At 51.8% G+C, this 13026-nt stretch overlaps 1 protein-coding gene across 1 annotated transcript in view; it reads left to right on the top strand.

The window, feature by feature from the left end:
- Positions 1-13026, top strand: part of ZNF831 (zinc finger protein 831) — a 112875-nt gene that overhangs the window by 36436 nt on the left and 63413 nt on the right. The window contains exons 2-3 of the mRNA XM_063634208.1: positions 8644-8725; positions 9159-12929. Of these exons, the coding sequence (XP_063490278.1) occupies positions 9195-12929 (3735 nt within the window). The 5' untranslated portion in view covers positions 8644-8725; positions 9159-9194. The remainder of the gene's footprint in view (positions 1-8643; positions 8726-9158; positions 12930-13026) is intronic.

Here is a 13026-nt window from a genome sequence, read left to right as displayed (position 1 = left end):
AAAGTACTCTTTTCTAATTTTGTGAAGAAAGTCACTGGTAGCTTGATGGGAATAGCATTGAATCTATAAATTACTTTGGGCAGTATGGCCATCTTCATGATATTGATTCTTCCTTTCCATGATCATAGAATGTTTTTCCATTTGTTTGTGTCCTCTCCTATTTCCTTGAGCAGTGGTTTGTAGTTCTCCTTGAAGAGGTCCTTTATGCCAATCTTATTCTGCATGCCAGCCCAGGCTTCCCTGTTCACTCTGTCTTTCTTCACTGGAAGGAATATACTTCTCAACTCCTTGATCTTGGGTGAATCCCTCCATCTCTCAGCGCCTTATTCCTCTTGTTAGAATAATAACAGCACCTCCCTGCTGTGTGGATTAGATGGCTTAGGGCATGTGTAGACCTTAGGCCTGTGGCCTGGACATGGTGTCACATAAAGGTCAGCTCCCCGTGCTGTGAACCTGCAAAGCTTAGGCGGAAGATGTCTCAGGCAGATCAAGGTAACGCTGATGGGCTTGGGAAAAAGAAAAAGAGAAAATTAGCTGAATAATTTTCAGCAGATTTTTCCCATTTTGCATTATGCTGTGATCAGTGCTTGTACGTAGCATCTGTTTAATCCTCGTTATCCACATTTTACAGATGAAAATCCTGAGGTTAAGGAACTTGCTGAGCCTCACAGGGAGGGGGCAAGTGGCAAAACCAGAACTCAGACCCAGGCTTTTTTCTTCTTCCACCAAGAAGACAGGGGACAGGGATGGCTGAGCGCAGCTGGCAGGCCCTCCCTCTTGCCAAAGCCAACCTGACATCAAGCTTCTCCTTCCACACATCTGCAACCAATTGACCATCTACAGGGAAACCATGTAATTTGTGTATGAAAATTAGGCAATTGCGGGAGACACTCCTCTCCTCCAACTTGCCTAAGCTTTCTGCACACCGTGTGTTTGTTTGTAAACTCTCTTCTGGCCTGCTCTTTATCGTAATTGTTTAGGCAAAACGTACTGTGTCACTAAACAGAATGAATTTGGGTGAAGTCGTAGTGGGAACTAACATGGATTTGGCCCTGACAGGAAGCGGCCCTGCTTTTAGGGAGGTGTTGTTTTTAACCAGCTACTCTCACCCTCAGAGACCCTTCCAGACCCTTCTAGAATCTGACAAAAGTTAGGGCTGCTCTTGCTGTCTGGGAACATTCACCTGCGCACATAAGGTAAGTTGTAATTTCACTTTGGGTCCTGGCTGGCTTAGATGCACATTCAAGTGGGTGGGCGACTGAGAGGGGTTTAAATGCAGGGCCATTTACAAAGTGTGGGCCTGGTTCTGGGATGTTGGGGCACCTGAGGGCTGGCAGCAGTGGGGGAGTGTTACCCACTCCAGGCATGAGAGGCCAACGTGGGAACCGTGCTTGGACCTAGAGAGGGCCACCTAATGAAAGTCTGTCCCTGAGTAGAGGGACAAAGGCCACCTTGGAGCCAGGCCTGACCTTACCCTCCTGCCCCGACTTGCCAGCACCTCCCTTTGGGCAAGCCTAGCTGGGCGCCAGTGGACTAGGGAGCATGTTGCTACAGCCTTGCGGGTACAGGGTCTGCACCAAGGGTGTATCAGGTGAAGATTGTAAGTTAGGGAGGTGCTTCTCAAAGTAGAGGACCGTACCACTCAGGTGTGTGAGAGCATACATGGTGGCCTACAGATACATATTTTAAAAAATTTAATAGGTATTTATGTTAATGGTTTGTAGGGAAAATTGATCTTCTCTTTTTGGTGATGATTGATTTAGTATCCCCACCCCCCGCTTTTATGCCCAATTATTACCAGTATTTATTTCTTTTGGCCCCCTCGTTCCTGCAATAGGCAAAACATGACATCATGGTTTATACCTTGCATTTCTTGGCTGGTGAGGATAAATATCTTTTCACATCTCTTTTTAAAAACTGTTTTGATTTAAAACAATTTTCGAAGTTAATAGACAATTTTTAAGAGTAGTTTTAGGTTTGTAGAAAAATGAGGAGAAAGTACAGAGAGCTCCCATCCGCCACTTTCAGCCTGTGCCCCCACTGTTTTCCCTGTTATGAGCATCTTGCAAATGAGGGTGGTGCATTGGTTGCAACTGGTGAACCCATTGATAGACACCAAAGTCCATAGTCTACACTAGGGTTCTCTCTTGGTATTGCATGTTCCATGAGTTTTGACAAATGTATAGTGGCAAGTATTTAGTGTTACAGGATCAGAACAATCCCTTTCACTCCACCCACCTCTTCATCCCCTCCTTCTGCAACCCCTGGCAACCCCTGACCTTTTCACTGTCTCCATAGTTTTGCCTTTTCCAGAAGGTCATACAGTTGGAACCACACAATACAAAGTCTTTTCAGATTGGCTTCTTTCACTTAGGAACATGCATTTAATGTTCCTCTGTGTCTTTCTGTGGCTTGCTAGTTTATTTCCTTTTATCAATGAATCATATTCCATTGTGTGGATGTGTGTTTACTGATGTTTGTTTACTGAAGGATAGCTTGCTCACGTCCAGGTTTTTGCAATTACAAGTACAATTGCTGATGTTTACATCAGCGTGCAGGTTTTTGTGTGAATTTCAGTTTTCAACTCACTGGGCAATGATATAGTTCCTCTTCCTCCCTTTTTTTTTTTTTTTTTTTTTTTACTTTCTGAAAATTGCGATACAATATACATAAAATATAACACTTTCACCATTGTGAAGCATACAGTTCAGTGGCATGAAGTACATTCACATTGTATGCATCCGTTATAAAGCAACGGTGTTCCAGCCATGAGGCTCTATACAGGTAGGGTGGGGACTGAGTAACAGCGTAAGTGGTCCCCATACGCGGCGGAGTGGGCGATGGTGGTCCAGGATGAACAGAAGTTTGGGAAACTTGTAACTACACCAGCCATCTTAGTACCCAAGTTCTATCTGCTTAACGTGTCCAATATGCTTCTCCATGGCCTTCTCTTTCGGGGCCCTAAATGTAAATTCTAAAAACCTACTTATGGCATTTTCATGTTCTCTCTTTGCCCAGGCTCATTTATGGTTTGGTTTTGCAAAGGAGGGCTTGGGAAATTGTCATTTCTTCTCTTCAAGTTTCTCCCACCTCTTTGTTCCCCTCTCCTCCATGAAGCTGCACTTCTGCGCCGAAAGATATGACTGTTTGTGGGGGGAATTGGGAGGAGGTGGGGAGCTGCACACGTGGCAGGTGAGGGATGCGCCGCCAAGTTCCCTGCCTGCGGGAGCCTGGGGATGGCAACAGGGTGAGGACTTGGCATTCAGTCCAGGTGACCAAGGGGCTGTCCTGGACGCTTCCCTCACTCATACAAAGAGGTAAGCCTTCTAGGGAGCTGCCTTCCCAGCCCTGGCCCCCAGCTTCCCCATCAGTCCAATGGGGACAATAAGACTTGCCATCTCCCTGATTCAGAGTGAGCAAAATTGTCTGCAGCCTTTTGAGGTTTTCCTGAGAAAAGCGGCATCTCCCTGGTGGAAGGTGTTAGTCAGCTGTCATCTTGCCAGGAGGGATCAGCTGTTACTCAAAGGCGTCAATTTCGCTGTGATCACAGAACAGGCTGCGGAGAGCACAAAATGATCATCGTGGCAGGTGTGTCAGAAACGTAGCACTCTTTTCCTGGCATGTCTATTTTGAAGCCCCAAGCCTCCCACCCTGTGAGAGTTAGTTCTGGGCTCCTTTTCCTCTTCCCCCTACTCCCAGGTTGGGCTAAAGTTTTTGGGGGGCATGTGATGCTCAGCCCTCAGCTCCCCAGGCAGGCCCCCACTGAGACACCCCTCAGGTGACAACCCCCTCAATTTGGCCCCGTTTTCCCAGCCACTTCAGGGCCTTTCTGGGTGCTCTGGAATTCGTCCTGCAGCGAGAGCTCTGTGTGTGCCTCGTCCTCCTGCCTGGACGCGTGCTCCGGGCTGTTGATGCTCTGTGTCCTGGCACCCCTCTTTCCAGACTGCCCTGGGGAATGGAGCAGGAATTGCCACTGAGGTAGGAGCTGGACGGACTTATTCCTCCCTTCCTCCCTTCCATGACCTCCCCACCCATGACCATTATAACCGGGGGATTAGGATAACAGGCTCGTACTCATCCACTTTCCTTAGGGTTTAGGGCTTCTGGAATTAAAACGCCTTTACTGAGTTTCTGCCACAGGAACAGACAGAAGCCCTGCCCACCTATTCTCCGACTCAGCATTTAAGAGCCAACTTCAGGCAGTGCTTCTGTGTCTGATGGCTCCCTGTGGCCACAGAGCCTGCCCCGTGCATTCATGCACACAGCTGGAAATGCCAGGACATGCCTGCTCCCGATGCAGGCAGCTCACTTCCCCCTGGGGTGCATGTTCTACACGATCTCCTGGTGTCCCCCAGTGGGATTAAGCTCCAGTCACCCACAGTGGGGACTTGCTGGACATTTTGTAGCCTCCTTCACCTTTCCTTACAAGTGTTTCCTGGGATCACCTCCCAAATAAAATACTTGGAATGGAATCCTTTTCTCAGGAACCCACCCCGAGACAGCATCCCTTGCTAGAGGCGATGCATGGAGACTGCTGAGCTGATGGATGGGGGAAGAGACAAGGGTAGGAGGAAGACAGGGTGGGGGAGGAACCGGTAGTTAATAGTTCAAAATATTATGGCGTATAATTGAAAACTGAAATAAATGGAGCGCTTATTCTATGCTGGGCACAGCACTTGGTGTTTTCACATAACTTATTTAATCTGATCCTCCTGGTGGCTCTGCCCCAATGCCACTGTTCTTAGAGATGAGGAAACAGTCTCAGGGCCACCCTCTAGCAAGATGGTTAAGTAGAGACAGGAATTCAGGCCTACTGGTCTCCTGGGGAGGTTCCTGAAATTCTCAGCTAGTAGAAAGGTTGCAGCGTCTTGAGGTAAGCCTTTATCTTCCATTCCTATTAGCTCTAATCCATTCTAGTAGCCATCTGTTAATCTCTAAAGATTCCTGCCTTTACATCTTTCCTTAAAAAATTAGAACGTCTCAGATTGTTTTGAAGCCAGGGGCTCTGGCAGATGGCGTGGTGTGGTGAGATTCATGAGACCAGAGGTTTAGGAGAGGGACAGAGAGTGGGTGCAGTGGTCTTCTGGGTCCTCCCTTCTGCTCAGTGGTGTGCTGGTAAATGTTGAAACTGGCTTTCAGGATGAAAAAAAAAGGACTCACTTGTAGCATTTGCTGATTTTTGTGGTGTCAGTGCTTCCACTGTGGCCAGTTCAAGCTGTGAACATGATGCTACTGATGCTGAGGTTGGGAAGAGCCAGAGGTGTGACGTTCCACCACTGCCAGGGAGCGTTCCCACCACACCAGCACATTCCACATAAATGGCCCCAAGATCCCTGAGAATGGAAGATGCCATAGAATCCTTAGCAGGTGGTGAGCTCTGAGTATGTAGGAGCTGGAGTGAACTGGATGTTTCTTCCCCCCAGCTCCAAATCTACATGTAAAATCCTCACTCCCCATGTGATGGTATTAGGAGGTGGGGCCTTTGGGAGGTGGTCAGGTCATGACGTGGAGTCCTCATGAGTGGAACGAGTGCCTTATAAAGGGGGCCCCAGAGAGCTCCACTGGCCTTTCCATGATGTGAGGGGGCAGCAAGAAGACAGCCATCTCGGAACCAGGATGCAGGCCCTCGCCAGGCACTGAACCTGTCTTGGACTTGATCTTGGACTTCCCATCTCCAGAGCTGTGTGAAATAAATATTTGTCATTTAAGCCACCCAATCTAGGGTGTTTTTGTTATAGCAGCCCAAAATACTTTTAAAAAATTGAGTACATTTGCTCAATGAAGACAATACTTTTTTAAAAAATTGAGACAGTACCTGTTTACAATTGAGGTAAAATTCACATAACATTAAATTAACCATTTTAACTATTGGAAAGTGTACAATTCTATGGCATGTAGTACATTCATAGTTTTATGAACTACCACCTCTGTCTGGTTCCAAAACATTTTCATCACCCCAGAAGGAAACGTTGTACCCAGTTAAAGCCTCATTCCCCGTTCTCCCCCCTCCTCTGGCAACCACTATAATTTGTTTTCTGTTTCCATGAGTTTGTCTATTCCAGGTTCTTCATACAAATGCATTCATAAAACACGTGATATTTTGTGTCTGGCTTCTTTCATGTAGCATGACGTTTTCAAGGTGCATCCATGTTGTAGCATGTGCAAGCACTTCGTTGCTTTTTATGGCTGATTACGATTCTACGGTACCATATATTGCCGTTTGTCTATCCACTCATCAGCTGATGGACATTTCTGTCATTTCTCTCTTTTGGCTATTTTGAATAAAGCTACCGTGAACATGCATGTACAAGATTTTGTTTGACTACCTGTTTTCAATTCTTTGGGGTATATACCTAGGCGTAGAGTTGCTGGATCATATGGTAATACATGTTTAACTTTTTGAGGAACTACCCAATTGTTTTTAAAGTGGCTGCATCATTTTATATCCCCACCGGTTGTGTTTATGGGTTCTAAATTCTCCACATCCTCACCATCACTTGTTATTTTATTGCTTATTAGTTTATTATTATTATTTACTATAGCCATGGTTGGTGTGAAGACCTATCTCATTGTGGTTTTGATTTACATTTCCCTAACAGCTGATGGTATGAAGCATCTTTTTATATGCTTTTTGGGTATTTGGAGAAAAAAAATCTGTTCAAGTCCTCTGCTCATTTTTAAATTGGGTTGTTACAAAAATTATCTGGGCGTGGTGGTGCACGCCTGTAGTCCCAGCTACTCAGGTGGCTGAGGCAGAAGAATCGCTTGAACATGGGAGGTGGAGGTTGCAGTGAGCTGAGATCATGCCACTGCATTCCAGCCTGGGCGACAGAGTGAGACTCCATCTCAAAAAAAACAAAAAATAAAAAAATAAATTGGGTTGTCTTTTGTTGTTGCATTCTAGGAGTTCTTTATATATTCTGGATATATCATGCATATGATTTGCAAATATTTTCTCCCATTCTGTGGACTGTTTTTTCACTTTCTTGAAAGTATCCTTTGATGAACCGAAGTTTTAGATTTTGAAATCAAATTTATCTTTCTTTTGCTGCATGTACTTTTGGTGTCATATTTTAAAATCCATTGCGGCCGGGTGTGGTGGCTCATGCCTATAATCCCAGCACTTTGGGAGGACGAGGCGGGTGGATCACCCAAGGTCAGGAGTTCGAGACCAGCCTGGTCAACATGGTGAAACCCGGTCTCTACTAAAAATACAAAAATTAGCTGGGCGTGGTGGCACACACCTGTAATCCCAGCTACTTGGGAGGCTGAGGCAGGAGAATAGCTTGAATCCAGGAGGCAGAGGTTGCAGTGAGCCAAGATCGTGCCACTGCACTCCAGCCTGGGCAACAGAGCCGGACTCCATCTCAAAAAAAAAAAAAAAAAAGAAAGAAAAAAATCCATTGCTAAATCCAAAAAAGTCATGAAGTTTTAATCTGTTGTCTTCTAAGAGTTTTATAACTTTAGTGCTCATATTTAGGTCTGTAATCAATCTTAAATTATCCAGTTGTCATTTGTTTGTTTTTAACATTATTTGATTGTAAGTTTATGTAATGTATCTTTTAATTATGGCTGTGTTTCACAACTGGCTTGCGCACTTTTTGAAAATTTAACAATCAGCTCTCTTGGGCCACTGTGAGTGGTATGAGCCAGCTCAATGTGCCACTACTTCTGTGTTTTTTATTATTTTTAAACTTTTATTTATATATTTTTTGAGACAGAGTTTCACTCTGTCACCCAGGCTGGAGTACAGTGGTGCGATCTTGGCTCACTGCGACCTCCACCTCCAGGGTTCAAGCAATTCTCCTGCCTCAGCCTTCTGAGTAGCTAGGATTACAGGCTCCTGCCACCATGCCCAGCTAATTTTGTATTTTTAGTAGAGATGGGGTTTCGCTGTGTTGGCCAGGCTGGTCTTGAACTCCTGACCTCAGGTGATCTGCCTGCCTCAGCCTCCCAAAGTGCTGGGATTACAGGCATGAGCCACCATGTCCAGCCGTGCTACTATTTCTACCACACCCTGCTTAGAACCCCTTCCTGCTAACGGCTGGAATGTGGGTTGTTTTCTTGGGGAACAGAGCTGGGGATGGGTGAAATGTGTTTATGGTGCTCCTTGGTGATGGGTGTCTGTGGAAAAAGGATCTGGGGACCCCTGATTCTCTAGTCACGGGCCTGTCCAGAATTTCTTTCTTGAATCTGGCTTTTCCTTGTGATGTGAAGAGCATAGCTGGACCTCTCTTACTCCCTCCCCTAGCATTTGCCAAGTCACTCCTCTTGGCTTAGAGGGAAGCAGTTTTGTCCTAACTCAGTCTGGAGGGCCCCGCCTTTGAGCAGAGACCTGAGTCTTGTCTTGAGGCTGAGGAAGTTCTCCTTTTCCTAGTGGCATCACCAGATCAAATACAGGATGCCCAGCCACATTTGAATTTCAGATAAGCAGTGCTCAGTGTTTCAGTATAAGCATGGCACATGTGAGATTTGGGACATACTTATACCAAAAGTAATTCTCATGCAATATTTGGGACATACTCCCACTGAAGAACTATGCATTGTTTATCAAACTTAACTGGGAGTCTTGGATTTTTGTTTGCTAAATCTGGCAAGCCTTTCCTTAGGTCAATTTTTTTTCTTACTGTCTTCATCCTGCAGCAGAGACTCAGAACCTCAGGGTGGGAAGGCCCTGATTCCTTGTCCATTTTGCAGATCTGGAAACAGTCCCACAGAAGAAAAGGTATTTGTGCAAGTGCACGGAATCACTGTGAACTTCGAGGACCTTGACAAGCTGCATGACTTTTTCATGAAGTCAGCACATTTTCTGAGTGTCTCTGCATGTGGCACTGTGCTGCTGCCAGGGCATGATGGCGGCAAACCTGCCATGGACCTGTGCAGATGGCATGTTAAATAAGAGGCAGGATTCAGACAGATCTGGGTCCAAATCCCGCTTTGCCACGTGTCAGCTTGCGTGACCAGTTACTTCTGCTGTCTGAGCCTCAGCATTCCCTTTTGGATGAGAGTACCTTCCTCTCGCTTGGGATGAGAGTACATTCCTTGGGGGATTGTCAGGCTTCCGTTGGGTGGTGAAGTGCTTGGTGCAGGGTAGGGAAGATTTACTGCATGAGGAGAGAAGAGAGGTGCCCATGGTAAAGTTTGGTTGTTGTCTGCAGGTTGTCCAGCATCGTGGGCCATCCAGATGATGCGGAATGGAGGTTCCAGAACCCACCTGCCCTGCCCCTCCTGCGAGGGACCAGCCAGCTCCCACTCCTGGCCTTCCAGGGGCCCCAGGTGGCCAGGCCTCATCTCACCTGACCCTGGGCCCTGTCCTTCTGCCGCCAGAGCAGGGCCTGGCCCCCACCGTGTTCCTGAAGGCCCTGCCCATCCCACTGTACCACACGGTGCCTCCCGGGGGCCTCCAGCCGCGCGCCCCGCTAGTGACGGGCAGCCTAGATGGGGGCAACGTGCCCTTCATACTCAGCCCTGTGCTGCAGCCTGAAGGGCCTGGCCCCACCCAGGTGGGGAAGCCGGCGGCCCCTACGCTGACGGTGAACATCGTGGGCACTCTGCCTGTCCTGTCGCCGGGCCTGGGCCCCACGCTGGGCAGCCCAGGCAAGGTGCGGAATGCGGGCAAGTACCTGTGTCCGCACTGTGGTCGCGACTGCCTGAAGCCCAGTGTTCTAGAGAAGCACATCCGGTCCCACACGGGCGAGAGGCCCTTCCCATGCGCCACCTGCGGCATCGCCTTTAAGACCCAGAGCAATCTCTACAAGCACAGGCGGACGCAGACGCACCTCAACAACTCCCGGCTGTCCTCGGAGTCCGAGGGGGCAGGGGGCGGTCTCCTGGAGGAAGGGGACAAGGCCGGAGAGCCCCCCAGACCAGACGGCAGGGCCGAGAGCAGGAGCCAGGGGACGCGCGAAAGGGCCTCGGAGAGACCACTTTCTCCGGGTGCCCACGTGCCCCTAGTTGCCAAGAACCTGGATGTGAAGACCGAAGTCGCTCCCTGTCCAGGGTCCGCATTTGCCGACAGAGAGGCTCCTTGGGACTCTGCCCCCATGGCATCACCTGGGCTCCCCGCGGCCAGCACACAGCCCTGGCGCAAGTTGCCAGAGCAGAAGTCCCCGACCGCCTGGAAGCCGTGCGCCCTGCAGCGGCAGCAGGCGACGGCAGCCGAGAAGCCCTGGGATGCCAAGGCCCCCGAGGGCCGGCTGCGGAAGTGTGAGAGCACTGACTCGGGGTACCTGTCGCGCTCCGACAGTGCGGAGCAGCCGGCCCCGCCCTGCAGCCCCCTGCACAGCCTTTCAGAGCACAGTGCCGAGTCCGAGGGGGAGGGCGGCCCGGGCCCTGGGCCAGGGGGCACAGGGGCCGAGCCCGGGGTGCGAGAAGCTGGCCTGGAGCTGGAGAAGAAGCGGCTGGAGGAGCGCATCGCCAGGCTCATCTCCCACAACCAGGCGGTGGTGGACGATGCCCAGCTGGACAACGTGCGGCCCCGGAAGACCGGGCTGTCCAAACAGGGCAGCATCGACCTGCCCACGCCCTACACCTACAAGGACTCCTTCCACTTTGACATCCGCGCGCTGGAGCCGGGCCGTAGGAGAACCCCAGGCCCCGTGCGCTCCACCTGGACGCCCCCGGACAAGTCTCGGCCCCTCTTCTTCCACTCCGTCCCCACTCAGCTCTCCACCACCGTGGAATGTGTCCCCATCACCAGGAGCAACTCGCTGCCCTTCGTTGAGGGCTCCAGGACGTGGCTGGAGCCCAGGGAGCCCCGGGACCCCTGGTCCAGGACGCAGAAGCCTCTGAGCCCCGGGCCCGGCCCAGCCCGTCTGGGCTGCCGCTCGGGACTAAGCTCGACTGACGTTCCCAGTGGGCATCCCCGGGCCCTGGTCAGACAGGCCGCGGTGGAGGACCTGCTAGGCACCCCCACTGGCGATGCCCTGGTGCCCGCAGAGGACACACATGCAAAGAGAACTGCTGCGCGGGAGGCCATGGCCAGCAAGGGCAGAGTGGGCGGCAGGAAGTGTGGCCAGAGAAGGCTGAAGATGTTCTCCCAGGAGAAGTGGCAGGTGTACGGGGATGAGACGTTCAAAAGGATCTACCAGAAAATGAAAGCCAGTCCCCATGGAGGCAAGAAAACCAGGGAGGTGGGAGTGGGCAGTGGGGCAGAACTGGGACTTCCTCTGCAGAAAGAGGCAGCAGAGAGCTCAGGCGCAGTCCCCACCCAAGACAGGAGGACCCCTGTCCATGAGGACACATCCACAGGGGCGACGCCAGAGCCTTGGGGAAATCCACCAGCCCCGGAGGCCTCCTTGGTGACTGAGCCCATTAAGCATGGGGAGACGGTGGCCAGGACAGGAGATTGTGACCAACCCAGGGTGGAAGAGGCTATGTCATCCCCTGCACTGGGCGGCAGAGACAGTCCCTGTTCAGGCAGTAGGAGCCCCCTGGTCTCTCCAAATGGAAGGCTGGAACTGGGGTGGCAGATGCCCCCAGCACCTGGCCCCCTCAAAGGGGGTGACCTAGAGGCCCCCAGGACAGTTTTGCCAGACCCCAAGCTGGAAGGAGGTGCCCGAGGTGCGGGGGATGTTCAGGAGACCTGCCTGTGGGCCCAGACTGTCCTGAGATGGCCCAGCAGTGGCTCTGGGGAGGACAAGCTCCCCTCGGAGAGGAAGAAGCTGAAAGTGGAGGACCTGCACAGCCGGGAGCAACCAGAGCCTGTGGGCGCAGAGACCCCAGGTGGGCCCGTGCAGCCTGACTCTTTGTCATCCCAGAAGCAGGATGCCGATCCCGGGGAGGTGCCAGGGGGCTCAAAGGAGAGTGCCAGGCAGGTGGGCGAGCCTCTGGAGTCCTCTGGAGCCTCCTTGGCTGCTGCTTCTGTTGCCCTGAAGAGGGTGGGGCCAAGGGACAAGGCTACCCCACTGCATCCTGCAGCCCCAGCCCCGGGGGAGCACCCCCCGCTGGCCACCCCACCTCAGGCTCCTAGAGTCCTCTCTGCCCTGGCAGACAATGCCTTTTCCCCCAAGTACCTCCTCAGGTTACCTCAGGCAGAGACCCCCTCACCACTGCCCATTCCTTGGGGACCCAGGCACAGCCAGGACTCTCTCTGCAGCAGTGGGTGGCCTGAAGAAAGGGCATCATTTGTTGGGTCAGGACTGGGGACCCCTCTTTCTCCCAGGCCAGCCTCAGGCCCCTCCCCAGGCGAGGCGGACAGCATCCTGGAGGACCCCAGCTGTTCCAGGCCACAGGACAGGAGAAAAGGGGCACAGTTGGTGGGGGACAAGGGGGACAGGATGGCCACTAGCAGACCAGCAGCCAGGGAGTCGCCTATCTCAGCACCAGGGGATCCTAGGGAGGCCACCTCCTCCCCACCCACTCCAACGTGTGAGGCACACTTAGTTCAGGACATGGAGGGTGAAAGCCACCGTATCCATTGCCTCTGCATGGGCAGCATTTTGGCAAGGGCCAGGCCCTCTGGGGATGTCCCGAATCCCTGGGTACCCAACTGGGAGCTAGGGGAGCCTCCTGGGAATGCCCCAGAAGATCCTTCTTCAGGGCCCCTGGTGGGCCCCGACCCGTGTTTCCCCCTCCAGCCTGGCTCCTTCCTCACTGCCCTCACTCGGCCTCAGGGTGTGCCCCCAGGCTGGCCAGAGCTGGCCCTATCTTCCCACTCAGGGACATCCTGGAGCCACAGCACCCACAGTCCCCACAGCCCCCACAACCCCTTTCCCTCGCTGAAGGCTGAGCCGCGACTCACATGGTGTTGCCTGAGCCGCAGTGTCCCTCTGCCCACGGAGCAGAAGGCAAAGGCGGCATCTGTGTACTTGGCGGTGCACTTTCCTGGTAGCAGCCTCCGAGATGAGGGTCCCAGTGGCCCTCCTGGGAGCAATGGAGGATGGACCTGGACAAGCCCTGGAGAAGGAGGGCCGGCGCAGATGTCCAAGGTAAAGCTGGGCTTTGCCCCAGGGCCCGGGGTTGTGAGAGCGTGTCATTATCCCGTAAGACCTCTCGTGAGGGAAGGAAGTCTGAAGCCATCCCATG

The sequence above is a fragment of the Symphalangus syndactylus genome, chromosome 24 (genome assembly GCF_028878055.3).
Source record: "Symphalangus syndactylus isolate Jambi chromosome 24, NHGRI_mSymSyn1-v2.1_pri, whole genome shotgun sequence".
Lineage (NCBI taxonomy): Eukaryota > Metazoa > Chordata > Mammalia > Primates > Hylobatidae > Symphalangus > Symphalangus syndactylus.
Note: the sequence above shows the minus strand (reverse complement) of the source record. Positions and strands in the feature narration are given on the sequence as shown.